Genomic DNA, 26,647 nt, shown 5'->3' with positions numbered 1-26,647 from the left:
GCCTGGAAGCTGCTTAGCTCTGGCTCACGGCCTGTTCCCTTTCCCTCCTGCTCTCCGGGGTCCCTGGACTAGCACCTGCTGGTGAGCAAGGATCTGAGAACTTCCAGGCCTTCCTCCTCCTTTGTAGGTGTGTTAGAAAATGCCCCTGCTGGGATTGTCTTTCCTCTGGGGCAGTTGATGCTGTGTCTGCTTTGCTCAGTGAAAAGCTGTGAGGGAAAAGCAGCTGTACGAGCCCCCCCGGGATGGGCAGGGGTCAGTGCCCACCACCTTCCGCACGGCGTGAGCGGCCGGGGCTGTGCCTGGCTGAGGTGCTTTGGGGTGAGCAGCTACTTTTACCCACCTCCACTGGGGGTTTCTCTCAGGTGCGTGGGCCAGGTAAGCACCAAGCACCCTGTGGAGACACAGCCAAAACGGGTGGCCACTGCCTGTTCACTGCAGGGGGTCCGCAGCCCTCGGCCGTGGCAGGGCCGGGCCCTGGGTGCCCCCTCAGCCCCGCACATGGCGCCCGCCGCCGCCGCCGCCATGTTGGCCGCCGTCCGCTCTGCCTCCAGCAGGGGGCGGCACGGAGCGCGGGACACCGCCCCGCGTGGCGGCCGCCTGCCCCTTTAAGAGCCGCGGCGGGGGCCTGTCCGTCAGCGCGCTCCGCGCCCTCCCATTGGTCGCCGCGCCCCGCGGGGCCCGCCCCGATCTGTAACGGGGTTTACCAGCACTTTCTCAAGGGCGCTGCAGTGCGGCTCAACCACACTGCGGCGTCCGGCGCGCGCCGCCCTGCGCGCCTGCTGGCGCGGGGAGCGTCGTCCCATTGGCCAAAGGGCAAATCTATCAGGCCTCCTCCGCCGCCCATTGGCTCGTCCGCCTGTCAATCACTCTCACTGCCCCGCGGAGCTCTGCCGCGTGGTTGGCTGGCTGAGCTGCCCCTCAGCTCTCCGCCCGCCTCCTCACGGCTGTGGACCAACCGGCATCCGAGCGAGGGCGGCCGCCGCTCTCTGACTGGCTGCGCCGCGCCCGCTGGGGTAGGCTGCGCGCCGGTTATATGTAGCCGGCGGCAGAGCACGCCGCTGCGTGAGGCGCTTTTCGTCCGCCGGGCCCTGTGGTGAAGCGGCGCCTCCGCTCCCGTCCCGCTCCGCCCGCAGGTGAGGGGGGGTGGGGGGCACAAGGAGACACCGGCGTGGCCGCGCCTTCCCGGGGGAGGCCGCGGGCCGCACGCACCGCCCCGGCTCCGAGGCGCCCCCGGCGCTCAGTAGGCCGCGGACCGTGCGGGACGGCGCTGCCGGCGCCTCCCCCCCTAACCCGCTCCTCCATCCAGCCCGGCGTGGGGCCCGCCCGGTCCCCGCGGCGCTTTGTAGTAGGCGCTCTCCCGCCTGGCCCGCGGCCACGCAGCCCCCGTGGGGGTCCGGAGCCTTCCCCGAGCTCCCGGTGCTGCGGCGGCCTCGGAGCTCCCGGCGGGAGCGGTGCGGGGCAGGGGGGGCGGCGGGGCATCGGCTGCTCTCGGGCCCGCATTGTGCGATGCGAGGTGTGCGGGGAGAGCTTTGTTCTCGGATTTTCAGACTCGAGGCTTTTTCGCCCTCTGCCTTCGGGTTTTGTTTTGAGCAGGTGGGGTCGGGGAGGAGCCCACCCAAAGCTCGAGGTGTTCCCGCTCAATAGCGAGTTGTAGCTGTGGATTGAGGGGCAGCGCTGGGTGCTCGCACGGTCCGGACCCGAGTATCAGCTCGAGGTGGTTCCCTTGGTGTAACTTTATAGGTGAAGGAAGTTATAATTCGAGCAGGAGAGCATGGATCTTATCCTGGTTTACCGCATGACCTTGGCCGAATCCGAGATTAAGCTAAGATTTGAATGCGAAGTAGTGCTTGTAAGGAGACTTTCCAGCATCCTGTAAGGCCCCAGATGTACGTGCTGGAGAAACCCCAGAGAAAAGGTTTCGATACATCTTCCAGTACCTCCCAGTGTTGATCTGGATGATCTAACCTGTTCCTAATTTTCAGCGGGCTTACCTGGTGACCTTTTACGTTAAGACGTCCATGTATATAATAAGTATTTTTTACCAAAAAAAGGATTTTTTTTTTTTTTTGTTCTACCATTGGGGGGAAGCAGCATTTGCAGCAAGCCGCCATGTTTCCAGTGTGTGCTATTTTTGGCAAGCCCCTGCTCTCACAGCCAGGAGTGACAGCTTTAGGAAATCTGGACACTGCTATCAAGCTTTGGAAGCTGATGCTTCCAGACGCCATAAATCATACGGGGGGAGGGGGGGTTGGATTTTTTTTTTTTTAGCTAATGAGGCTTGTTAGATTGATGTCATAAAGGGAAGTGCAGAAGTTGACAGACAAAAACTGCATTTCCGACCTTTTCTGATATTCTTCCCTTGCACTACATTTTCACTTTTCTTATTCTCTGTACAGAATAAGCCAAACCGTTTTGCTAGGTAGCTCTGTGATACTTCCATGGTGCTGATGGTAGCATCTTCTCATCCTCTGAACTGAACTCACATTTCCTGGGGTGTTTCAGTCACTGTATGTAATGTAAAGTTATGAGCCTAGATTAAAAAAAAAGCTTAGTGGATGGCATATATGTAGCTGATTTGAAGGTTGGCTGGAAGTACTCATGTGCTTTAAGTCTTACATCCTTATCTTTATGATGGAGATTTCACGTCCTTTTTGACAGCATCATGTGCTGCAGGGACTGGTTTGCCTGAAAGGCACTATTAAAACCTGCTAGAAAGTGTAATTGTACAAAGTCAGGGAAAAAAAAAATCAATGTTGGAACCTTTGCAAATGTATATCATAATTTTATAAATATAGTTATTTTTAAAAATCTTAATCTTGTATACATCAGAGGGTAAATAGTGGCCTCCAGTTCTTGACTGGTGTGAATTTGCCCTTTTTTTGCTAGGTTGTGTTCTTCTAATTGTGGACTCCTCAAGTTGAAGGCAGGGAAGCATAATTAAAATTAAAGTAGAAAACCTGGTGGACGAGACTTAGTCTATGTGTGCCAAGCCCATCAGGATCTTCTGTTGGGAATCTTTGCATTTGCAGTCTAAGAAACAACAAAAGCATACAAAAGGATTTGTTTGTGCTGTGATGGCAGGAGCACTGCTCTGCTGCTCACTTTGCTGCTGGCTCAACAGCATCAGTAGAGTTCAACACAACTGATGGAGCTTGAACATCTGAATTTTAAACAGAATCTTCATGCACCTGATGAAACAGCAAACTCTTTGGTTCAGAGCTTTATTTTTCACCTTGTAAATTGTAAGGCAAACATACAGAGCAGCACTTTTTATGAAAGTGAAATAAAGCAAAGGTGACGTTGCTGTAAGTACATCCTGATATTTCTTGATATTCCTACTGTTCAAAACAGTACAACCTGATGAGAGAGCACCCATAAGGTTGACATAATGGCCTGTTTGAATTTGAAAACATTATTCTAGTTTTTAATATTAGCACCTGGGCCTTTTTGTCTGACTAAGTAAGGTGATGACTGAAGAATCAAAGAGGAAATCCAAGTAGAGCAGGACTTCAGCAGGGTGGTACTAGTTGTTGTGCTGGCTGTAGTCTGCTCTGCTTGGAACAAATCAAAACCAAAAGTGATGGTTTGGTCTAGAAGACTGGGTGTTTTTTTTTTTTTTTTTTTACAGGTGCCTATATAAAATCTGCAGAGCTGAAGTAATTCTTTAACTTCCTGAGATACCTGCTAATAGACTTGATAACCTTAAGGTACCTCATTGAGTAATTAAAAAGAAAAACTTAAGTCTGATCCTCAGGTACTGTAAAAGAATGCTTAGCTTTGCAGGCAGTGAGTGTTATACTGGTTTGAGGTCCTACTTTTGCTATATTAAGTCTGGATCTCTTCCAGGAAGACATGGCTGGTGCAGTGCTGCTTTCAGAGCAGGAGCCTGGGTGCTGTCAGTTATGTAGGAGTGATCTGTGATGAACCTGATTCCTTGCTGAGGCAGACATGCAGCACTGCACTGGAAAATGCTGGTGGCCATCTTCCATTTTCATCTGCTTTGCCCTGTGCTGTTTCCTGGCTGCTGCTGGGCTGACTTTGTTTTGTTTTGTTTTTAATGTAACAGTGCCACGATGGGTCAGCCCTAAGGATACAGTTGATACATCGAGTTTAAGTGTCTTCCATGACTTAAGTGGGTAGAGGTGAAAGAGTTGATTCTCTTTACAGTTATCTGTTGCTTGGCATGCAGAAAATATTTTAAATCTTAATCCTGGTGATTCTATTCTAAGTGGCAGTGAGCTTGAATTTCACTGTAATGTTGATGTAGCTCTGGGTTCTGATCTGCCTCTTCTGACTGCTGATGAGTAACTTCTGCTTTTTTGCTTTAAGAAGCTGCACTGGAGCCAAATGGAAAATTTGCAGACCTAAGAGAAGATGACTGGACCTGCTGCCAACTTCATCGAGATGTTGGAGCAGCTCTTGGATGTCAAAACAAAACCTATTCTAATGGCAGAATCACAGGGTCTAAGTAGCTGCTTTATCATGAGGCAGTCTGGAGAGCAGTATAGGCAGAAAGCTGATTTATTTTTCATTAAAGAAAGAGTAAACAAACCATTCAGGCTAGCACTATTCTACCACCCATTAGGATGAAATTTGTGTGTTTTAAATGTAGTTGTGCAGAAAAACATTGCTTCTAATTGCAGGGTAAATGAGATTGAGGTAGGTTCAGTTAGAAAGGCAAGTCCTTCTCCATGTTTGAGAGCCTGTTTAGGATAATCTGATTTTAGGATTACTAAAAATGTAGGAATATTTCTGGGAATTCTCAAGGCTTTGAGTTTTCAGAGAACTCAGATTTCGAAGAGGAGTTCCTTTTGGACTTCTGTCAAAGCACAAGGGCCCTGTGTTTTTCTGTAATGCTAAGTGGAACGGAGCTCTCTTTTTGTGAGGATATGAAATGTTGCTAGTTAAGCTCAGGACAGATCACCTTAGTTTAATGTTACAGCAGGTAACTGCTGAATTGAAGCGATGTTTGAGTGATATCAAGTAGGAACTTGGAAGCCAGGTGAACTAGCTTTAAAAAGGAAGGAAAAAAACCCCAAACCCACACCATCCATATTAAGCTCAGCACTCAGGGAGGGCATAAAGTGTTTTGAGAGATGAATTAAAAAAAACCCCCAAACATCTTGCTGAGAATTTCTTCTATCACTTAGTTTTAATAGCAAATTTTCAAGAGTCTTCTGGGTTAGATTTTTTTTTTCTTGTAAACAGGACCTAATTTGCTGTTTGTCTTTAGACTTGTATGCTCTTAGTTGGAGGAATAGTGTCTGGTATCTTTTTCCTTACCCACATGAACATTCATCCCTTACTGTAGGGGCACAGATGCTGATCTCAACTACCCTAACTTACACTTCAGGGGATCTTTGTATTTTTAATCTACTTTTGAGCCTAATGCCCTGGAAATTACATTTCTCCAAAATGATCTCTTTTCTCTTGGATTCTGACTGAAAGCATTAGAAGTCTTCAGTTTGTCTCTTTTTTGCTTGGTAGAGCTGAAAAATACAAGAAGCGCTGAATTTTGTCTAAGAAATGGCAGACTTCATCATATCCATCAACTTGTGGATCACACTTTGGTTTGTTAGCAAAAACACAGGCAGACTTCTACACTGACAGCTCTTCAGCAATTGTTGGCTTGTTTATTTGTATTCTCCCAGTGTTTGAAGGGCTGTGCATTGCTGCTGAGTAAGGCTTCCCATCTGCCACTGGCAAGCAGACGGTTTTTTTAGTACTAGCATGGGCAGTGCCGAATGTAATTCTGAATTATTTTTTAATCTTGTGATGAAAACGTTTTTTCTTCTGCTTAAATTTTGTTTGATTGCTTGGATGCTTTGATTAGAAAATAGTTAAGCTTCTAAGTTAATTTTTCTTATCCATATGTTGATGTAATACCTGGCTTTTCTAGAGGGTCCCTTGTCAGTGTGTCTCAAAGCTTCAGAGGGGGCTCAGGTATTGCTCTGCCTTTAGGCTGCATCTAGATAATTAAGCACAGAGAAAGCTGTTTGCCTGGTGGTTCTGCTTGCTGTGTGATGATTTTTTAGGATCCAGTTCCCTGTAACACCTCAAGTATTTTATGAATGTAGGCATTGCCTGTCTTTCTAGGTTGTGTGGGTCATACAGTGGAGAGGAGTCACAAGCGAAAGGAGAAATAGCTGTGCTAGGTTTGGACAGTCCAGATCCATGTTTTATTAGGTGCTGGAAGATTAGGTTTGGAAGATTATTAAAGCCTCTTCTGTCTGTAAGATATGTCTGACAATTCACGCTGCTCTGAGGTGCCTGCTTCTGGAAGTTCCTAGTGAATACATTCATCTTACAGACTATCTGAATGTTTCCTGGAGATGCTAGTAAGAGTTGAATGCTGGTAACCTCGCAGCATGTCCCAATTTGATCCTCAGATATTTATTTATTGCATAAGTTACCCCATCACTGAGCTTCCACTGCCTGTGGGTTCCAAGCATCTTGCCTCCTGTGAAATAGTGCTGCCTTCTTCCACGCTGAATACTTTCCCTCTGAATCTGTCAAAGGCAGAAAAGGTGAACTGATTACAGGTAGGCAGCTGTAATGACTTGTGTCTAAAATACAGGCTTGTGCTGCTGTGACCCTGTCCCAGTGACATTGTCTGCCTCTGCATCCAGTGGGAAGCAAGTAATGGGACCTGTTTTTTAGAGCAGATTAGTGTTTTGGCACTTCATTTGCCTGCTTATTTGAGATGCATTTTCAGCTCTATAATTTAGGCTCGGGTCAACAACTGGATTGTTTTGGGTTTCTTTGTTCCCTTGGATAGCTAAGGCTGTATTAAAAGAAGTGTATCTCAGTGTATCTGTGATCTTTGTGTTTTAAATGCACATTTACTTACCATCACTCTTCCTACTTGAGAGCAAGTTGGTGTGATGATATAAATCCCCAGTTGAGATGGGCCCTGGAATTTGCCTAGGGGTGCAAGTTGAGCTTGTGTTCCATTGTTCACTCTAATGTTTTGTATCATGATTCACACAGGTACCAGCCTCTTTTTTTTTTTTTTTTCTTTTATTGCTTAGTCAGCCGCAGAGCAGATACTAGTCATGTAAAATGTATGGAGAGTTGGAATTAGTTGTATTTGGTTTGCTTTTGTTGTTAAACTTTCAGTCTATATCATGTCTTCTTAAAGGCCTACTGGGCATTTTCTTAATGATTTTTTTTTTTTTGCCCATGACAGCAGCAGTAACTGCTTCTAGAGGTGCTATTCCATTCAGCTAAATGGTTTGTGGCTTTGAGCATGCTCACCTGTTGCTAAGCAACTTGGAGAAATCCCAAATGACGCTTAATTATGCAATCCTATTAACTATTGACCAGACCTTTAATTTCCAGCAAAATTGGTGTTTACTACATTTGTAGTGCGTTGTGCTTGGATACAGACACCTCTTCTCCATGTGAGCTTCTCTGGCTGTTTCTTCAGTTTCCAAAAAGCCTTCTTAAGTTAAGGAATTCACTGATTGCAAAATGAGGGAGTGGAGTTGTGTGAAAAGTTTGACATTCTGAATGGCTGCTTTGGCACCCTGTAAACTCCACCAGTTTGTAGAGGTGGAAGGAGTGGAGTTCAGATGGTCACCTTACAGCACTTGAGTAGCCAAAGGAGAATAGGTGAACTGCTGTATATTATTTCAGTCAGGACTATAATGCATTGTAGGAACTCTGGATTTTTTGAGACAGCTCCTTGTATTGAAATGCAAGTCAAAAAATGTAATTAAAGATGGTAGAGAGCAAAGAAACAAGGCTAATGTTAAAAACACACCAGAGTCTGTTGAGATTATGATTCAGTTTTATCTCGTTTTCTTGTTAGTTCTGACTCTTTTCTTGACAGATGATATTTTAAATTGCCACACTTTGGGAAGTGAAATTTGGGATTTTCTGACTTGCATGTTTTAGTTCATTGGGTTTTGATCCTTTGGCTTGTTACATCAGGCCAAGGGGCTTTTGCCTGAGTCTTGGGACTGTTTGCCCTGAGAGCCCAAACATCCTGTGATGTGCTTAAGACACACTTCTGTTTTGTAGCAAGTTCAGTAGAAGCAACATTCAGGCTAAAGTCCTTGTCTGATTCAAAAATTTAAAAAAACCCGAAAAACAAACCAACAAAAAAACCCCCCAAACCAAATTGAGTTGGGACAGCAATGATTAGTTTGCTTTCACCATGTTGCAGTTTGGTAAGAAAATACAAACCAATGTGAGCTGCTGAGTCCATTTTTCTGAATACTAATATACTAATAGGTTTTGTGGACCTAAATCTGAATTTGCTAATATGGAATTTACATAAATGGCTCTAATTTACATAACAGTATTTTAGAAATTCAGTGCCTGACATTGATTTTCTGCCAAGTGGGAGCATTGTGACAGATGGTGGAATTTTCCACCAGCCAGGTGATAACCACTGTAAAGGAGGTATTTGTCTTCTTCTAAGTCCTTGGCTTAAGGAAGGGGCTCAGTTATGCTGCAGAATTGTTATAGTGTACTTGTTATAATTTGACTTATCCAATTTGTTTTACATACGGGATAATATGAATGCATGATTATGAATGAATCTTAAATAATCACATTTTCAGTTTTTCCTGTCAATTTTCACCCTTTCATCATTATGTCAATTGACAGGAAAATGTGTGGATAAGCTTCTATCAGGAGTAATGTGACAGTTCAAACATTTGGTGCTATTATGTGCTGTGCAATGAAAATGTAGTATAAAGTATTTGCAGTTTTTCTTGGATCAGGGAATCGTGGAGTAATAAAATTGCTCATGATGGTAGGGAGCAAATACTCTCTGAGGAGGTGCTTGGCTTCCACCATTCAGGTTGTGCTGGCTAGAGAACAAGAACAGATGGCAACTGGCAACGTAGCAGCAGGTGTGGCAGCAGTAAAAACAGATTGTTGTCCTCTGATTAGGTCATGTAAAGGTTTTTCCCATTTCTTTTGAGATCTGCTTGAGAACAACTGGGCACTCTGCAATTCCTCTTTTCATGTTAGGAGTTAGTTCTGATAGATTTTTCACCCTTAGCAGGAGGGAAGTTCTCTCATGTATTGTTTTAAGCATGTAAGGATGACAGACATAATCAAGCCACTTCACTTTCAATATTTCTTGAGACCAACATGGAAGATGATGTGCCTGTGGGTTAATGCACGTGAAGGCTTTCACTGAAGAAAAGAAATCTGAAAGAGCTGTTGGTGAATCAGCTGTTGAGATTTGAGTGCCACAGGAGCATTTTGCCATTATGTGAGAATGTCAAGCTTTGTACATTGGTGTTCTAGGAAGCACTTGAAAATAATTCTCAGAAGAGCCAGATTCATCATTTATCAGAACTGAATAGAAAACCTGCCTATTTACGTCTGTAGGAATAAGCTTGAATTCCGGGGAAGCTGTATCTTCACAAAGAAATTAAGTGTACCTCGTCTCATTCTCCAAATGGTGATCTTGGTATATGGTAGGACTGGCTTCCTGCCTGTAAACTGACAGCACAGAAGCAAATTTTTTAACTCTTGTGGAGCAAATAAATCCTGCATTGTCAGTTAAGCTGACTGGAGCTAAAAAGTGCAAGTCACGTCTGTCTGCCATTTCTGCTCCCAGTGCTTTAGGGTTGGCCTGCTCCTTACAGAGCTTCCCAAGTACTCAAGAGGAAACAAGTGGGATGAGGAAGTCAGCAGTGGTAGCCACCACTTAGCCTTACTTTACCCTTACTTTACCTTTGCTGTGTTTTCTTACTGTATGATAATATTTTATGGGGATCTCATTTAACATGCACTAGAAGGCAAACGAGTTCATCTTCATCTCTTGGAGGTTTTGTCACTTCGGACTGTGCTGGGTTTTGGACATCTGTACCGATAATACATCACGCTTAGAGTTCAAAGGCTTCTGCAAAACCACAGATAGTGGAACCCTCCTGAAGTGAAAGTGCTTTGCAGAATCAGGGTGTTTCCTGCAGGCCAGACCCAGCTGTGGACTATTACTTCCTTTCTGCATGGTTAGCTCTTGAAAATATCCTCAAATGTCTTGAAAGCTTTTGAATGTTTTGAAAAGCCTTTTTCAGTTCTAGGTCATATTTAGTCTTATGTTTTCTGCACATTATCATGTAGGTAACGTTTCCTTGTGTGGTGGTGGTAAGACACATGTCCTGCTGAAAGAGAGGAAGTTCATGGGCACATCCTCTGGAGCCCACCTGATCTTTTTCCCTGTGTTTAAACCTATCAAAAAGTGTATTTTAAAATAGAATGGGAAGACTTCTCATTTATTTCTAGACTTACAAAGACAGTGAAATGTGACTGTATTAAAAGCAGAGAAAAACACATCAATGTATACAAAATTACAACTCTGCTGTTACATCTTCTGTCTTGAACCTTAGCTGCGTTCCTCCAGCAAAGCTGGCTGCAATGCATGCTGGCCTCTGCTGGGAGTTTGTGTGTAATCACATCCTCAGATCTATTACCTGGATGTTCCAGCAGTGTGGCTACACGTTGTTCTGTCTTTTGAGTGCAGTGTGTTGTGTGTTTGATTGTTGTTTGAGATGTATGGCATTTACCAGGATCATTTGGACTTAGCTTCATCCAAAATAATGGCTTCCGTGTCACCTTTTTGTGTGTGCTCATCTCTTTGAGGATTAAAGCTTCTGTTTTGCATTCCTGGTCCATCCAGCAGTGTGGTTGTAACTTTCTTTGCAGCCCTGTGTATGTTGTGTGTTTGAAATTGTCACTGCAGTAACACCAACCTGGTCGCCTTTGTATTCTGAAGCTCTGCTCTGTCATCAGTTCTTGCTGTCTAAAGGACAACTTCTCTGAAATTCATTAAATATAGTGAGTATCAAATGTTTAAGATCCTTGGATGAACTGGAACAGGGCTTAGTACAAGCAGGTGGGAGAGGCAGTCTTTCTTTCCCTTTTGCTATGTTTGAGGGATAAGTTGTGGGCAACTCAGTTTTCCCAGGATATGGGATGCTCTTGGATGTAGTGCCAAGAGAAAGCTTGTCCTGAGGCATGCGTGGCTTGGCATGAGCATTGCAGGCTCTATCTGGATTAGTCTATGCTAAAAACTACTTAATTTGACTTCATTTTTTTCCCCCTATTCCATGTTCTGGCTGCAATCCAGTATGGGTTTTTCCCCAGTTGTTGATGCCACCACTTCTTGGAGCTATTTATAATTATCAGTATTAAATAAAAGCAGATAAGTAATTGCTGATTCCCGAATTGCTTTTTAGAGGGCTCAGCTGAATACTGTTGGTTTTGACTTGCACATCACACCTGGAGGATGTGCATGTGGAATTTGAATACTACGTGTTTGGGAAAGGGCTGTGTGGTGAAGGAGATTGGGAGTCAGTAGTGGGGAGAAAGTGATTTCAGCAGCAAAACTGTTTGCTAAGCCCCCATTCTGCTGCTCACTGGTACAGCTGAGTATGAAGCAGAAAATCTACTGTTGTTGTTTCTGTATTCAGTACCAAGATCATGCCCTGGTGTTGGTATTTATCCCTGTGAGTTTAAAACTATTTTGAATGAGTTTGAACAGTCTTTATGAGTATTTGATAGCAAGGAAATGTGGGAATGTGCTTTGAATTTGGCTGGCCTGTCCTGAAGATACATGTATTGTGTAACTTACCTGCAAAGACTTTATTTTTGTAACTTACAGATCTGTAGAATGTAGGTAGGAAGTACCCAGATTGTCCCTGGGCATGGCTGGTGCTGTTCACTTGAGTGGTGGTCTGAATTTAAGTGAGAAGTGACTTGCTGAGAGTTGAAGCAGGGCAAGAGCAGCATGTATTTGTTTGTAGCATAATAATTTTTTATAATGCAATATTCTTCCAGAGAGCTTGACACTCAGAGCAAGTAGTGCTGTGCTGCTGATAAAAATAGATTGGACTTATTCTGACCTTTGAAAAATGCCCCTAATACAGTAGCACAGGCTTTGCCTGCGAACATCTGACTTTTAATTCTGATTGTGAAGTCAAGTGAGGTAAGTAGAATTTGGATCGACTGTAAATGTCTTAGCCACTTAGCAAATCCTCTTGAAGAACCATACTTGCTGCCACCTGCTTTTTACTGAGGATATGTGTGATGACTAACTACTGGCATGTTATGAGGTGACCTTCCTTGGCCTTGCAGCCTCTCCCACCTCTGGTTTGGTACCCAGGAATCCTCTCCCTGGCACCAAATCACTGATGACTCTGAAAACACAGTGCTTAAACTGCTTACAGGGGTAAAACAGTTCTGGTGCGTGCTTTCCGCTGTGATTAGGTGGCTTATGGAATCAGGATGTGAACAGCCATTTGAAATGCTTGTGCTTTATGGAGCTTTTGTTTTTTTTCCATAGTTTTCAGTTGACCAAAGAAATGGTGATGGAGAAGCCAAGTCCCCTGCTGGTCGGGCGGGAATTCGTGAGGCAGTACTATACCCTGCTGAACCAAGCACCTGACTATTTGCACAGGTAAAGCTCTGCTTCAGTCTGAGCTGGTTTTCTGTGTGAATTCCCTAACTTGTGTGTTAAAATTGGTGAATGATCTTATTACTTAGCTTGCTGAATTTGGACACTTAGGAACCTGATTTATTCAAGATGCTGAGTGTCATTTACTTCTGGTTTTGATCAGCTGGGTTAAAAGATGGATATAATAAAGATTACAAGAATTCTTTAAATATCTGAGTTCTGGTTGTAACTGAAATGCTGCTTTCCACTTCTGGTTGTAATCAATATAAATTGAAGTTGGAGAAATACTACTTAGTTAAGCATTTCTTTTGGCTTGATAAAATGTTCCCTGACTAGGAGGAAACATTGAATAAGTTGTGTGCTTGTGTACTGGTCTCTCTTGGGAGTCACACCAGCTCTTTCTTAAAGGAAAGTCAGGGAAATTATAGATATGCAGCAAACTACAATCTGTTATCTAAACAAATGGGTCCTCTATGGTTTGATGGGTACCCTTTCTGAAACTAGTCTTGTTTATGAAGATACACTTTTGTTTTGCTGTGTTTTGAGTAGCCAGATAAACAGTTTCTGAAACCTTCCCCCTTCCAGTCTTAGGAACACTTATTCAAGTGTTTCTCCACTTAGGTGGACAGCTGACCTCATCCATTTGGGTCAGAGGCCAGTTGACTCTGTGCCGTGGAATCCATTCCAGTCTTTTATCTGCTGGCAGAGTGCAGTACCATACTGTGGTGCTTAGGGCATTTTAGCTGGTAGTCTCAGTTACAGGAAGGAAAATTTACCTGCAATACTTCTTTCACTGTAGAAGAGCAAAACAAGTCCCATTGCTCCTTGCTCAAGCTTGAAATCAGAATTTGAGGGGGAACCTTCAGCATCCCAGATGTTCAGGATGTCGCTTTGGGAACCTTGTGCAGAAAGGGGATAATGGGATTGGATCATGAACTCCCATGAGACTTTGGTTTTGGCTGTTAGTGCCTGGGTCTCTGACACACCTGAATGCTGCACCTTATGTGAGAAAACTTTGTGTTTTCCCCCCACCCCCAGATTGGTGACAGGATTATTAGATTTTGTGGCTTTATTCTAGTGATTCAGACAGGAAACTTACTTGAAAGTGTATTATTTATACTGTACTTGAAATGTAGAGGCTCAGTGTTCTTACACAACAAAGCTTGGCATTAAAATATTTCTTTCCAACAGGTTTTATGGAAAGAACTCTTCCTATGTTCACGGTGGCTTGGATTCCAATGGAAAACCGGCTGATGCAGTCTATGGGCAATCCGTAAGAACTTTAAAAAAGAAAGCTGTTCTTTCCTTCTATTTTGTCACCTTTGTGGTTGAGAAGAGAAATGTATCCAGCTGTGATTCACAGTGCTTTCACCCTGTTCAAGTGCTTTCTGTAAAAAAGAAAAAAAAAAGTGGAGGAAAAAACCCTCTCATCTGTAGACAGCAATAGTTAGGCAAAATGTGCTTCCTTTATAGAAAGCTCATAATGTAAAATTGGTTGCAAAGCAAACCTAACAAGCATCCTGCCAAGCTTTCTCTCCAAAGTTAGGGAATGTATCTTAAACCAGTCTTTTATGGTTTTGCTTTTGCTTTCTCTGAAAGCTGCTAACTTGGCAGAAATGGCTTCTGCGGTGTAACCCATGTGTACCGTCCTTTCCTAGGATATCCACAAGAAGGTGCTGTCACTAAACTTCAAGGATTGCCACACAAAGATCCGTCATGTGGATGCCCACGCCACCCTCAATGACGGCGTGGTGGTGCAGGTGATGGGGGAGCTCTCCAATAACATGCAGCCTGTGCGCAGGTTCATGCAGACCTTCGTGCTCGCACCTGAGGTGGGTGAGCTGGGCTGGCAGGGGGTTCTGACAGCGTTGGTGAGCTCTGTCTGCTTCACTGTTGCAGTCTGAAGGGTTAGTCTGGGAAGGTAACTTGCCACAAAATTCAGCAGTAATGTTCTGAAAATTCCTTTGGGAATTACACTCCTCCTGTATGATTGTACATTGACCTTGGATATTGAAATCAGTTATAAATGTCCTGACTTTGGACTCCTAGGGGTAGTGCAACACATTGTTTTCTTAAGCATATTAAAATTATGTTCTCTTTGATTTGCTATCCTAGCAACTGGCCTTTTTACTGAAAAAGAAATAGTAGAAAGAGAGGAATGCTTCCTGTCACTTGAAAACATGGGTTCCAAATCTTCTTATTCATGAGGTGCTGATGCAGCATTTGAAGTGGCATTTTTAAATAGACAACTTTGTTAAAAAAAAGTCGTTCACAGATTAAAAGTGATACTGAAAAAGGAGTGTAGCAAGATCACTCTGTTTTCCAATATGACTTGGAGATAAGAATTGATACTTTAGACAGCAGGAAGTTGTCACTCACTTCTTCAGTGTTGTGAGCTATTGGAATTGAACGCACTTCAACAGTTTTTTTTCCTTTGTTCCAGGCATACTTGTTAGGAGTGATGTCTTTTTTTCTTTATTGTTTTCTTGCCCCAAATAACATTATTTTCTTAAAATAGGCAAATTTGGATTAATCTTGTGGGAAGGTTGATATGCTCAAACCTTTGTTTTCACATTATTTCCGTTTTTACATTACTGGATTGATGTAATTGAATCAATTCCTCCCTTTGATTTGCTTTTAGGGCTCTGTTGCAAACAAGTTCTATGTCCACAACGATATCTTCCGCTACCAGGATGAGGTTTTTGGGGACTCTGACACTGAGCCTCCAGAGGGTAAGTAGCAGAAATCTTTGTATGGTTCTGTTGGTGTTTGGTTCTAGATTTTATCAACAGTCTATTCCCAGACTAAAGAAAATCATCTTGCTGGAGAAGACAGATCAGTGTTAAATTTCATATGCTTGTAGGTTTTTTCCTTGCCTGTAGTTTCTTTTCAATCCAGCAAGGAGTTGTGACATGCAGATGATTATTTTTCTGGCATATTCTGTTTCTATTACAAGAACTCTTTAAGACTTATTTTGGCAGTTGCAGTCAGATTTGTAGGTTATAAATCTGGTTCTCTGAAGTATTTGGAACATGGTTTTTTTTAACCTTGGTCAAAACTGAGTAACCAAAGTGATAGTGGAAATACAAGGAAATGTCTGTTCCATGTCACATCCTGAAAGTGTTTTCTGTGTGCTTTGCTAGAAACTTCAACTGTATATTGTGGTAGGTGCCTTGTGTTTGAGCCTCACATTAAAGACGTGTGTTGTATTATGTTTTCTTTTCTAACCTTATTTAGAATCAGAGGAGGAAGGGGAGGAACCTGAGGAAAGACAGCAGACACCTGAGGCTGTTCCTGATGATAGTGGTGCTTATTATGAGCAGGCTGTCAGGTAATAATATATTTATAGATGAAGTCAGGTGTTGTGTGAGACAGGCTGCTTGTAGAACAGGTCACATGAATTTATTGCTATTAATAGTTTTCCTCTGACAGTCAAAAGATTCCTTTTTATTGATCAGCTGAAATCAAAATGCTGTTAGGCTGAACACGGAGACTCTATTTTTTTTTTTTTTTTTGCTGCTTTATAGTGTAGCAATGCAAAATTTGCATGCCTGTGCAATGTGGCCTTACTTGGCCTTGTTCTTTCTCTCAGATGTCATGTGCCTGACTTCTGTATTGGATAAGTAGTGCTGCTTATCACCAGTAATGGAATAAATACAGTACCACCTCTTTTTCCTGCTCATTGTGCTGCTGTATTATAGCAATGACATTGAGGAACACCTGGAAGAAACAGCTGCAGAGGCAGAGCCTGAGCCGGAGGCAGAACCTGAACAGGAACCTGAACCAGAGGTGCAGGAAGAAAAGTCTGAGCCAGTATTAGAGGAATCTGCTCCAGAGGAGACTGTGGAAAAGAGTCCTTCTCCAGCTCCTGCTGATCCAGCTCCTGCTGTGCAAGAGGATTCCAGGGTAATGACAATGGATCTGTTTTCTCTCTGATGTGGTTTCATCAGTAGGGCTCTACTGTCTGTTTACAGAGCTTTATTTTTACCTGTGGATTTTTGTCACTTCTCAGTGTTAAGGAAGGTACAAGTGGACAGATCGATATTCAGGAATCCAATACTTTGGTTAACCTTGATGTGATACTTGGTGTTGGGCCACTGCTCTGTCCTGTTTCAACTGTGGAATTCAGAAAGAGAGTAAAGTGTGACTCCATTGTCAATAATTTGAAGGAAATTGTGGGGAAACTGCTATTGTCTGGCTCCTGATTTTCATGTATAAGTTAAAATTTGTTCCTGTTATCCTGTGTCTGTTAGCTGTACTATCAGTAATATATTTCAGAAGGAGATGTAGTTATGTTACTATCTTTCTCTCTCTCTCTATTTTTTTTTTTTTAAGACATTTTCCTGGGCATCAGTAACCAGCAAGAATCTTCCTCCCAGTGGGGCTGTCCCAGTATCAGGAATACCACCTCATGTTGTGAAAGTACCTGTCTCGCAGGTAGGAATCCAGCATGTGTAGAAGTTTAAGTGCTGAACTGGCTGACAGTAAACTGAGGTGGGAAAAAATAGAGTGAAATCTACTTGCTTATGATTTGACTTGCCAGGCCCTAAAGACTTTGGAATTCTGTGATTCCTGATAGACTTTATCAGGATGTTATTTGTAGGTTTTTAGGTTGAGAATTAATTGTTTCTCATGGAGGAAAACAGGGAATGTTCATGTGAATGCTGCTTGCTTTTAGCATATAAGCCAACATGAGCTAACATGCATTTTAGTCACAGGTGGAAAAAACTGTTACCTTTTCCTGTATTTTTTTTTATCACTAACTTAACAGTGAGCTCTTAAAAGCTGAACCTGCTGGTATGTCTGTCTGACCCTCAGTTGTTCACTCCTTTTTGAATTGATACAGCCCCGCCCCGAGGCAAAGCCTGAATCTCAGACCCCGCCTCAGAGACCTCAGAGGGATCAGCGAGTGAGGGAGCAGCGAACGAGCATCCCACCACAGCGGGGTCCTAGGCCAAGTAAGAGAGGCTGCGAAGAAGCAGCTGGTTTTTGTTGCTTAAGGCTTTTGGGAAAGCAATGTGATAACTAAAGCTTTTAAAATCTCATTTTTGTCAGTAAACGATTTTTACTCAAGTAAAAACTGAAGCTTGGCCTCAGCCTGGTGATAAAAAGCAAATAGTTACAAACTTGCTAATGTGGAATGCTTTCCTTTTGTTACATATGAATAGATAGATAGTGTGAATTGATTCTTGCTAATGGTGGTAATTCTGACCATGGCTTGTTTCTGTTTGTTGTGAGGACTGACTTTTCTAAAATCAGTTTTGCTTTTCTGTTCAAGTTCGAGAGGGTGAACAAGGCGATGTGGAAACCAGGCGGATTGTGAGATACCCAGACAGCCATCAGCTGTTTGTTGGGAACCTTCCCCATGATGTGGATAAATCTGAACTTAAAGACTTTTTCCAAAGTAAGTTGGTTGCTTTGCTGTCCTCTGAGGGGTTGGGGGTTGCAGCCATGGGCGTGGTCAACAGAGCATTCTAATGTATGACCCAAGAACTTGGCTTTTCTCTTGCAGGCTATGGCAATGTTGTTGAACTTCGCATCAACAGTGGTGGAAAGCTCCCCAATTTTGGGTTTGTGGTGTTTGATGATCCTGAGCCAGTTCAGAAGATCCTTAGCAACAGGGTAAATAAATTTCTAGTCAGTGGGTTTTGGTCTGTTTACAACAGTGTTTTTCAGCCTAACAGGAAGAGATTGTACTTGGTCCCTTTAGTCTTTCTTGAGCATATTAAAGCAGATGTGATGCCTTTCCATCCTATTACCAAGATTTGTGCAGTCTTTTGTCATTGAAGTAGCTTGTAGCAGCTCATTACAGAGCTTTATTTTTTTAGTGTGAGGTTGCTGAACACAGGAAGTATATAAATACCTTTCAGGAAGACAAGGTAGAGAGAGTCTGATTCTATGGACAAATAGAATCTTGTTTGTCAGAGGCTGAAAGGAAGAAGCCGTATTGGTGTGCACGCTGAAAAGAATTTTGCTAACAAAGGCAGGAGGTACCTGCTCAGCCTGTCAGCAGTGATTGCTAATGCAGAATGTGTGCCCATGCCTACCTGCTGTGGTAGGCAGGGACTCTGGATGCACCCTCACAGCCATGCAGTGAGCTTGCTTACAGCCCAGCTCTTTTCTAAAAGGTTAACCAGAATGTTCAGTGTTAAGCCTGAGGTGGCTTTTCAAGGGTCGCTCCTTCACATCTTTTTCTCCAGTAAAGCCCCAAGACTGGATGCATGGTTTGACTATTGCCATTGTTTAGTAAGTGATCCTGAAACATTTCAGTCTTTCATGGAGAGGAGGATATGAGACAAAGTTGCAGGAATCTGCTTGACCTTGAAGAGCTCCTGGTGACCCGTTAATGAAAGTACCTTCTCTGCTTCTGTTGCAGCCCATCATGTTCAGGGGAGAGGTGCGCCTGAATGTGGAGGAGAAGAAAACACGAGCTGCCAGGGAGGGTGACCGCAGAGATAACAGACCCCGTGGACCTGGAGGCACTCGTGGGGGGCTGGGAGGTGGGATTCGAGGGCCTCCACGTGGAGGAATGTCCCAGAAGCCAGGATTTGGAGCTGGAAGGGGGATCGGGCAACGCCAGTGAATTCATCGCGGATGTTGACATGGTGGCGCAAACCCTTTTTCCTGCAGATTTGTGAATTTCAGCCTTGGGTATCTTGGAATGTGGCCCTAGCCTGTTATAGACTGCTACGTTTGATACTATTTTGGCCCCTTTTGTTTGTGTTATGGTTCTGTGATTTATTTTTTTCTAGTCCTTGTCCCAGATTCCAGCTTTGTGGAACAACGTTTTAGGAAAAGTGGATTTTAAAAAGACAAGAACTGAATTTTCCTGTTCACCTCAAACTTACGGACTGATTTTTGTTTTTTTGGTACCAGTGGTTTTTCCTAAAGGAATGTCTCTTTCTTTTTTCTTTTTTTTTTTTTTTAATTTCCTCCCCTCTTTCTAATGAATTTGGGTGCAGTCAGCGGAATAATATTTCACGTGCATGCGTTCAAGAGCCTGTAGGAAAACATAGTTCTTGGCAAGTATTTCAAGGGCAGAAAAGCAAAACTCTTGATGTTTCTTTGAGGGTCATACGAACATCCTTCCGTCTGGAGACATTGCCACTTGAAAAATTGACTTTCACCTTTTTCTCTGTGGCGCTGTAAAAGTGGAATAATGGGTATCCGTAGAATCTTTTTCTTTTGATACATGATCACAGCAAGGAATTCAAGCTACTGTTTTACCACTTTGAAATTTTGGATTGTGGGATAGGTTTTAAATGTCTAGAACTTGACTCTTCAAACACTTTTCCTGAACTTACGAAATTTTTTATTGAAATAGGGAGTTTTTTTCATGTTTAGTTTGTATTTGTATAAAAAAAAGCAAAATTGTTGTGCCTTCTATTTATCTCTCATTCCAGTTTTGGCAAATTGTTTCAAAAAAATAAAAATAAAAAAGGTCTAGATTTGCTTTATCAAGTCAAGAGTTTGTTGGAGTTTTTCCCAGGGGAAAAAAGCTCTCCAGTCACTAGGTTTACGAGGTAGAGGTGGTTGTAGCTAAAGCTTGTAATACCTTCTGTGCATCACTTTGGCTGCATTTAAATTATTGAAAAGAAATACTTTTTGGATGCAAAAGTTAATAACTGGAACTTGAAGCTGGGCGGGTCTTGTTGTAACTATTGCAAAAGTACAAGGAAAGCAGAAATACCTGTGTCACATCCTTTACAGTTCCAACTGCTGTAAGTAGTTATTTTTGCAGTACTTCATTCCTTGCTTCAGGCCTGAAGTGGGTAAGAAGGAATTTTTGTCAGAAGTATGGAAGGTGCTTGTGTGTCCTGGTGTTAAGATGTTGAATGCTCTCCACTGCCTCTGAAAGAAGATGAAACTGAAAATAAAATACAAAACTGGGTAATTTCAATCCAAGAGATCCTGTAAGATGGTGCTGCGCAAAGCAGTATTTCTGTGATGCCTGGTGTTAACCATCTAGATGAAAATGGTGGATTTGTGTCTATGCCAGACCTTTAGATCTCTTGGTAGCACAACAGAGCTGCGTAGGAAGCTCGCTAATCTGTGTCAGGTGTTGCTGTTTCCATGTTTCTTGGTTTATTACTGTAATGACTGTGCATATGCAGTGTGTCATCTCTTGCCCTGTGCTTGCTGTAAGCTCTGGAGCAGAGCTGCCCTCAGTATTACCTGTCCTCAAGTCATGTTTTGCCTTTTACTTGCCAGACTTACTGGTTGAACCTGGTTGTACTAAGTGTTGTTAGAGTGTTGGTTTCTGTTTTATTTTTCTGTTCACATTTGTTACACTGTTTGTCCCTTCCCTCCTTACAACTGTGTCTCAGATTGGCCTGCTTACCATCTGTACCTGGAGATTTGATACCTTAGTGAACTGAGGGAAAGTGAGCTGTGGTGTGCTCTCACAGCCAGCATTTGGGGAAATTCTGCTGCTTCCTCTTGTGGTGGTAACTGGTATTTTTTTAAAAAACAAAAGCTGTCTGCATTTTTCCTATCAGGAATGCCTGTGAGGTGAAAGTATGCAATGGAGATCTTTCACTGAACCCTGTCCTTGTTGTTTGTGATATGTTTTTTCCCCTTTGTGGGGTTTCTACTGTTCTTGACATTAAATCCGAAGACTGCAGTAACAGGTTGCACTTCAGACTTATCAAAGTGCTTTTAATAGAAGCTTTTATAACTTTTAACCAAATCTGCAAAAGCATCTGTAAGCTTGAACCCCCATTTCCATAGTGGGAGCTGGACAGTTCTGACTCATTGCTGTCTGATGTGAAAGAAGAGTGTCAGTAATGAATTTAAAAGGGTGAAGTGTATGCTTGTTCTCATATGAATCATACTCAATATGTTGACCCAGAAAGTGATGTTCTTGTCCCAAGATGACAGGCAAAATAAAATATTTACATAAAATTCTGTTGGAATGTCTTGTAAAGGAACACCTTTCAAAAGCAAGTTATGTTGTAGACTGAATTTTGGTATTTGCATTTTGGTGGCTCTGTGACTCTCTAATAACAAAGTCCTCTGAAAAGACCTGCTGTAAACTGTTGCACATTGGTTTTGGTGTTAAGGCTGGCTGGTGGCCTCCAGCCCTTCTGGTTCCTGCCTTGCTGTACTGTTATAACCTCAGTATCTCTTGTCAAAGGCCTCCAGTGCTTTGCATACATTCTTGAAGGTGACTGGAGCAACCACGATTTGATTTGCCTCAGCTGACTGCAGTGGGCTACAATAGCTCCAAGAAAGCTGATGTGTAATAACCAAGGTAGTCCAGCTCGTTCTAGCAACCAAATGCTACAGTCTTAAATGAATCAGGCTCTGTGTGTCTCCTTTCTAGTGCCTCCACCTCAATCAAGACAAGGAGGTGTGTGGTACTGAAGTGCCCTTGGTGTCCCAGTGCTGTGCAGGGAGTTGGGAAGTGAAGAAAAGCTGTCTAGAGCCGTCAGGTTTTTGTACCCACAGCAGCCACATGGACAGTGTTGGAATAACCTTTGTGTTCATGATACCCTGTTGATCTGCCCTTCTGAGAGTACAGAGAGTGTTTCATATGTGACTGGTGTGACCTGGCCTCTGTTGGCTGATCTTAATAGTGTAAGACAAGTAGAAATAAGAGCATTTCAGTTGTAGTGGTTGATAGCACCCAAACCAGAACTGGAAGCCAAGCTCTGCCTCTGCTGCCTTTTCTTCCTTCAAGGGCACTGCACGATTAGAAAGGTTTAGTTACCTCTTGAGCAGGGAGAAACATCTTCTGGAGTACTGGAAAGTACCAGCAGACTTGTGTGGGGCTGTTTTGTAAAGCCAAACTGAGATCTTTGTGTGTTTGGGAATGCAGGTATTGGTTGTGCATTTAAGGATTCAGACTGGGATCACTTCCTAGCTCTGCAGGGCCCTCTGGTAGTGGTGTTTGGTTTTTTGTTTCGTTTTTGGTTGGTTGGTTGGTTTTTGGTGTTTTTTTTTGTTTGTTTGTTTGTTGGTTTTTTTTTCCCTTCTCTTATTTTTCTTTAAATTTGCTCAGACTGAAGCTCTGGTGTTCCTGGGTGTCTGCTCTCCACATACAGGTGAGCGTGGAAATGGTGAGCTTGCTGCTGGAAGCAGAGCTTGGTGCAGAGGATTTACCCCTGGGAGCAAGAAACAGCCTGTGTGGTAACTGAGCTCTGACTTGAGTGTGAGAAACTCCCCTCTGGTGCCACACAGCAGAGATGTCCTTGAGACCTGGGAGTTCACTTTCCATAGTGAAAAGGATGGTTCTGGGTGCAGGTATGAAGATTTGCAGTTGATCTCTGCAGCTGCTTATTCTGCACATCGTGGAAGGGCATATTTTTGAACAAATTCGGTTTCTTAATTGCTTCTGCTCCCTTACAAGGATTTTCTTGGGGATAGGAGTACACACTATGTGAAGTTTGAAGCTGTGTGTGCTGTGGGAGGAAGGAGTTGCCTCATTGATGATTTAATTTCCCAGTAGTAAGATCCTTATCCTTATATGGAGGAATGGGGCAAGGTGGTCCGTTAATAGCTTTTTTGGTTATGAGACATGAAACTGAGTACAATTCTTTCAAACTCCATCATTCCTTAAAGACAGTTTTCAGAGTAATGGCATGTTCTCAGAATAGATTTGAAGGGCAGGATGCTGCCCTTCTATTTTCTGTCACAAAATGCCACTTGCCCAAGCCAAGAGGGATCTGCTGTTCCACTGGTGATATTTCACACTTGACAAAGCACCTGACAGTGAAAGGAAAAATACTTTATCATGACCATCTTTGAGATTCAGTGTGAGAGGCAGCCCTGCATTCTGAAATGTCATTTTGGGTGTTTGCACCAAGGCCACTCCATCTACCAAAGAATTTTAAAGCTATGTATAAATAATGTCCTAGCTTGAAAAATAGTACAAGAAATACATTTCCGTGTTTCCAGCTGCTGCATGGAACCTCTAGCACTAAAAATCCATGGAGAGAAATTTCAGAAAAATCTTCAATTTTTTTTTTATTGGAATCAGCATGAATGTATGTTTCAATAAATATATTTTATATACATTTAACAGCAGAAACTTTACATTCCATCTTCAAACTGCTGAAATAGAACTTCTGTTTTAAAACTTTTTTTACAAGCCAGAAAAATAATCTGCCACTGTGGCTGTGTGGTCATGCAAATTGTCTTAAGTTACAGGTTTATTTCTTCATGATGTAAAAATACTGATTTGAAGGAAGCAATTGCTTTGCAGTCTGACCAATGTAGCAAAATACCCTTAAATGGAGCGTAAGGCCATACCAATTTTGTGTATGTATAGATTTATACATATATATATATATATATATATATATATAGAGTAAACTCAACTCATACAGAAAATACAGGGACATCCCTTTTAAGGTTGGGTAGGGAGAAGACATGTAAGTACTTCATGATTAAACTAATTTATTCCTTTTGAAGAATTTTACATCATAGGTTTTAAACACAACTGCACTTTACATTTTGTATTTTTCTAGTCCCTCCTTTGTTTTCGAAGGGAGAGTACCATGAAAATTAAAAAGCACTGACTTCTCCATTCTTTTTTCAACTTGTGTAAATGAACCAGTAGAGGTACTCAGAGAGCACTTGCATTGCCCACTTCTTTCCTCCTCCTTACATTAACTCCAGGGCTTCTTACTCTGAATACTTTTCTCATTATCTCCTGTGAGATGTGGATATGTCAGCACCCACCTTGCAAGGAAGAAAATGAAACCAGCTGCATTTGCAGCAACCCTTCACTGTCTGTTTTAAAGATGCTTATGTGAAGTTAAAGGGCAATAAGTTTTGTCCTATTAAGAACAGCCTCTCCTTTTTTCCTATGCTGAAAAGTTGATCAAACTGGGCCAGTTTAATGTCACTGTCTCTTGAGATCTTGCTAAAATTGAAGAAGGAAAACACTCACCTTGTTGCCATCCTTTCCTGACGATGAACAAGCTTGGGAAAATTTATTATTTTTTTTTAGCAAGAACCTGAAAACCCACAATCGACAGCTCAAATGTGGATTTAGTACTTACAAAAGACCACTGCTAAAGGGGCTGTGGTGGATGTGTGTGGCAGGAGGCTCTGTCCTACAGCCGAGGTTTGGCTCTGTGTTGGCAGACCCCACATTCTTACCCTGAATGGAGGGTGATGGGCATTGCCCTCCTGGGGGACAGAGAGTGCTGGCAGAGGGATGGGACACCCCGTAACATCTCCCACTGCGGCTGCTGAACCAGCCCAGCCCTTGGCTGCCCCTGCTATAAACAGCATCAAGGCGCTGTTGTGTTTGGAAACAAATGAGCTTTAGTAAGCCAAGCTTTGGAAACAAAGATTTTCTTCATACAAATGGCTTGCAGATGGGACAGATATAGAAAATGGGGCAGCACAATGCCACTGATTAATAGGCTTTTTTTTTTTTTTTTCCAGAAGATTTTGTGAGATATTCTTCCTAGATACCAGATTTTGAGGGTTTGACCAGTGAAGTAAATGCAGAGGGAAACTGAGATAATGTTTATCAAGGACACAAGGAAAACGCTCTCTAGGTGCTGAACTGTTCCCACTTCTATTTGTTTTGCATATTTTCAATTGGAAAGTATTCCTGCTGTGTGTGTTTGTATCTCCCCTCCAAAGCAAAACCAAATGTGCAATGGTTGTCCTGAAGAGAAATATCTTAATATTTTTATTTTTCTTCTAAATTCATTTACAAAACAATGTAAATGGGTGTGCGTTTATAGTTGGATGGGAGAAATTCCTGGGTCCTCCCCCCCCTTTTTTTATATCACTTAAGTGTAAGTTTTTCATTACTCCTTAGTTGTAATATAACAAGCATGATATGCTGTACACTGTGGTAGAATGTGAGAGACAACACAGTCCATAAAATGTCACTGTCCACGATGTTTAGCCTGCTCATGGCTGTGGTTTGATCTTGAGTGAGTGGTGACAGCTGCTTCGGACAGGCTTGTGCATCTTCAGGGTTCCAAGGCTGCTTCCAGGATGGTGTCACCAATGCTGCAGGATGGCAAACTGCGATGAAATGCAGTGACCTTTGCATGTCAGGCCATTTTTGAGTAAAGTCCTCTGTGTGTTGCTTTGTCTTTACATCTCTCAGTCTCTTAATCCACTGAAGTTTTGCTGTATCTCACACACACACACATGTGTGAATGGCTTTTAGCACTGTTACCTCCTGTTTCAGTTCTTTTGAAACAGTCAAACCTTTGCTGCAGCTCAGTAAGTCTGTGAAAAAAGGGGTGAGCTCTGGCCATGATTAGTGCTGTCAGTATGTCATGACCAGACTTGGGAACCACACAAACTTCTCGTTTTGTGTAGGAATTCCATTTCACCGTAGGCTTGAGACGCTCCAGGCGGTGCATTTTTCAGGATCATTAATTCCACATGGATGTGGTGAGGTCAGTCCCTTGGCCTGTGTGCCTCTGGAGCTGCCAGTGTCCCCTGCCCCCCTGCCCCAGTCACAGGGAGCACCGGGCTGGTTGTACAGTGAGAAGGAGCTCAGAGAGAGAGTTCAAGCACAACAGGTCACTCATCCCGGCAAGGGGAAGGTTAACTGCTTACCTGCCTCTCAAATTCTCTCATAACATCACTGTTTGGATCTTAATGTTCGTTTCCCAAAAGTTACAATTAGAATGCTTGCAAAGCTGACAGATCCCCAGATTAACCTGCTGTTGTGACCTGATTTAAGGAGGGATGTATCAATTATGGTTCTGAAATGTGTGTGTCTTTTAACTGCCCTGTCAAGTTTAATGACCCTGATCAGGGCTGGAGGGCCGTGACTGGGGTGGGGTGGGACATCAGTCTGGGTGTGGAGGTGCTGTTTTTACAGTTCTCCACTCTGGGTGGGTTAACTTGGGGATTTGTCAGCTTGGCCCATGCTGTTTCTGAGCTTATTTCCTCTTCGGATCTAACCCCGGAATTGGAAGAATGACAGTGTTTTGGACAAAAATATAGAAGATGTGGGAAGATTGGAACAGAAAGGAAAGTATAAATTCAGTGTAGGCAGAGCAGAGTGTTTCAGAGCCCTGGTTCAGTTGTTTCCCTGGCCTCGATAAGTACAAGACAAAGGAACTTCTGCTTCCTTCCACTAAGATTTTGTTGGGTCAGGCTCTAGCTGAGCATCTCTTGTACAGCTGAGCTCTACTGCTGTGACCAAGGGGACAGGCTATGGTCACTTAAAATGGTGAGGAGAGGATGTAACAATAGCCTAACTCATTAGTGATGGGTTTTGTTTTGTTGGCTTTT

At 43.0% G+C, this 26,647-nt stretch overlaps 1 protein-coding gene across 2 annotated transcripts; it reads left to right on the top strand.

The window, feature by feature from the left end:
• The first annotated feature begins 1,024 nt into the window (after positions 1-1,024).
• Positions 1,025-20,295, top strand: G3BP1 (G3BP stress granule assembly factor 1). Of its 2 annotated transcripts, none has more exons than XM_048319911.1 (12): positions 1,025-1,133; positions 12,311-12,424; positions 13,613-13,694; positions 14,080-14,253; positions 15,063-15,153; positions 15,659-15,752; positions 16,123-16,327; positions 16,757-16,858; positions 17,268-17,379; positions 17,700-17,825; positions 17,934-18,043; positions 18,798-20,295. In XM_048319911.1, exons 2-12 carry the CDS (start codon positions 12,330-12,332, stop codon positions 19,002-19,004), a joined length of 1,398 nt encoding a protein of 465 aa, XP_048175868.1. In that variant the 5' UTR covers positions 1,025-1,133; positions 12,311-12,329; the 3' UTR covers positions 19,005-20,295. The 2 variants fall into 2 exon arrangements, with proteins under 2 accessions (XP_048175868.1, XP_048175867.1); XM_048319910.1 differs by having other exon boundaries at positions 17,913-18,043.
• The last annotated feature ends 6,352 nt before the right edge of the window (positions 20,296-26,647 follow it).

This window comes from Corvus hawaiiensis, chromosome 15, assembly GCF_020740725.1.
Source record: "Corvus hawaiiensis isolate bCorHaw1 chromosome 15, bCorHaw1.pri.cur, whole genome shotgun sequence".
Classification (NCBI taxonomy): domain Eukaryota; kingdom Metazoa; phylum Chordata; class Aves; order Passeriformes; family Corvidae; genus Corvus; species Corvus hawaiiensis.
This window is presented reverse-complemented; position numbering and strand designations above follow the sequence as displayed.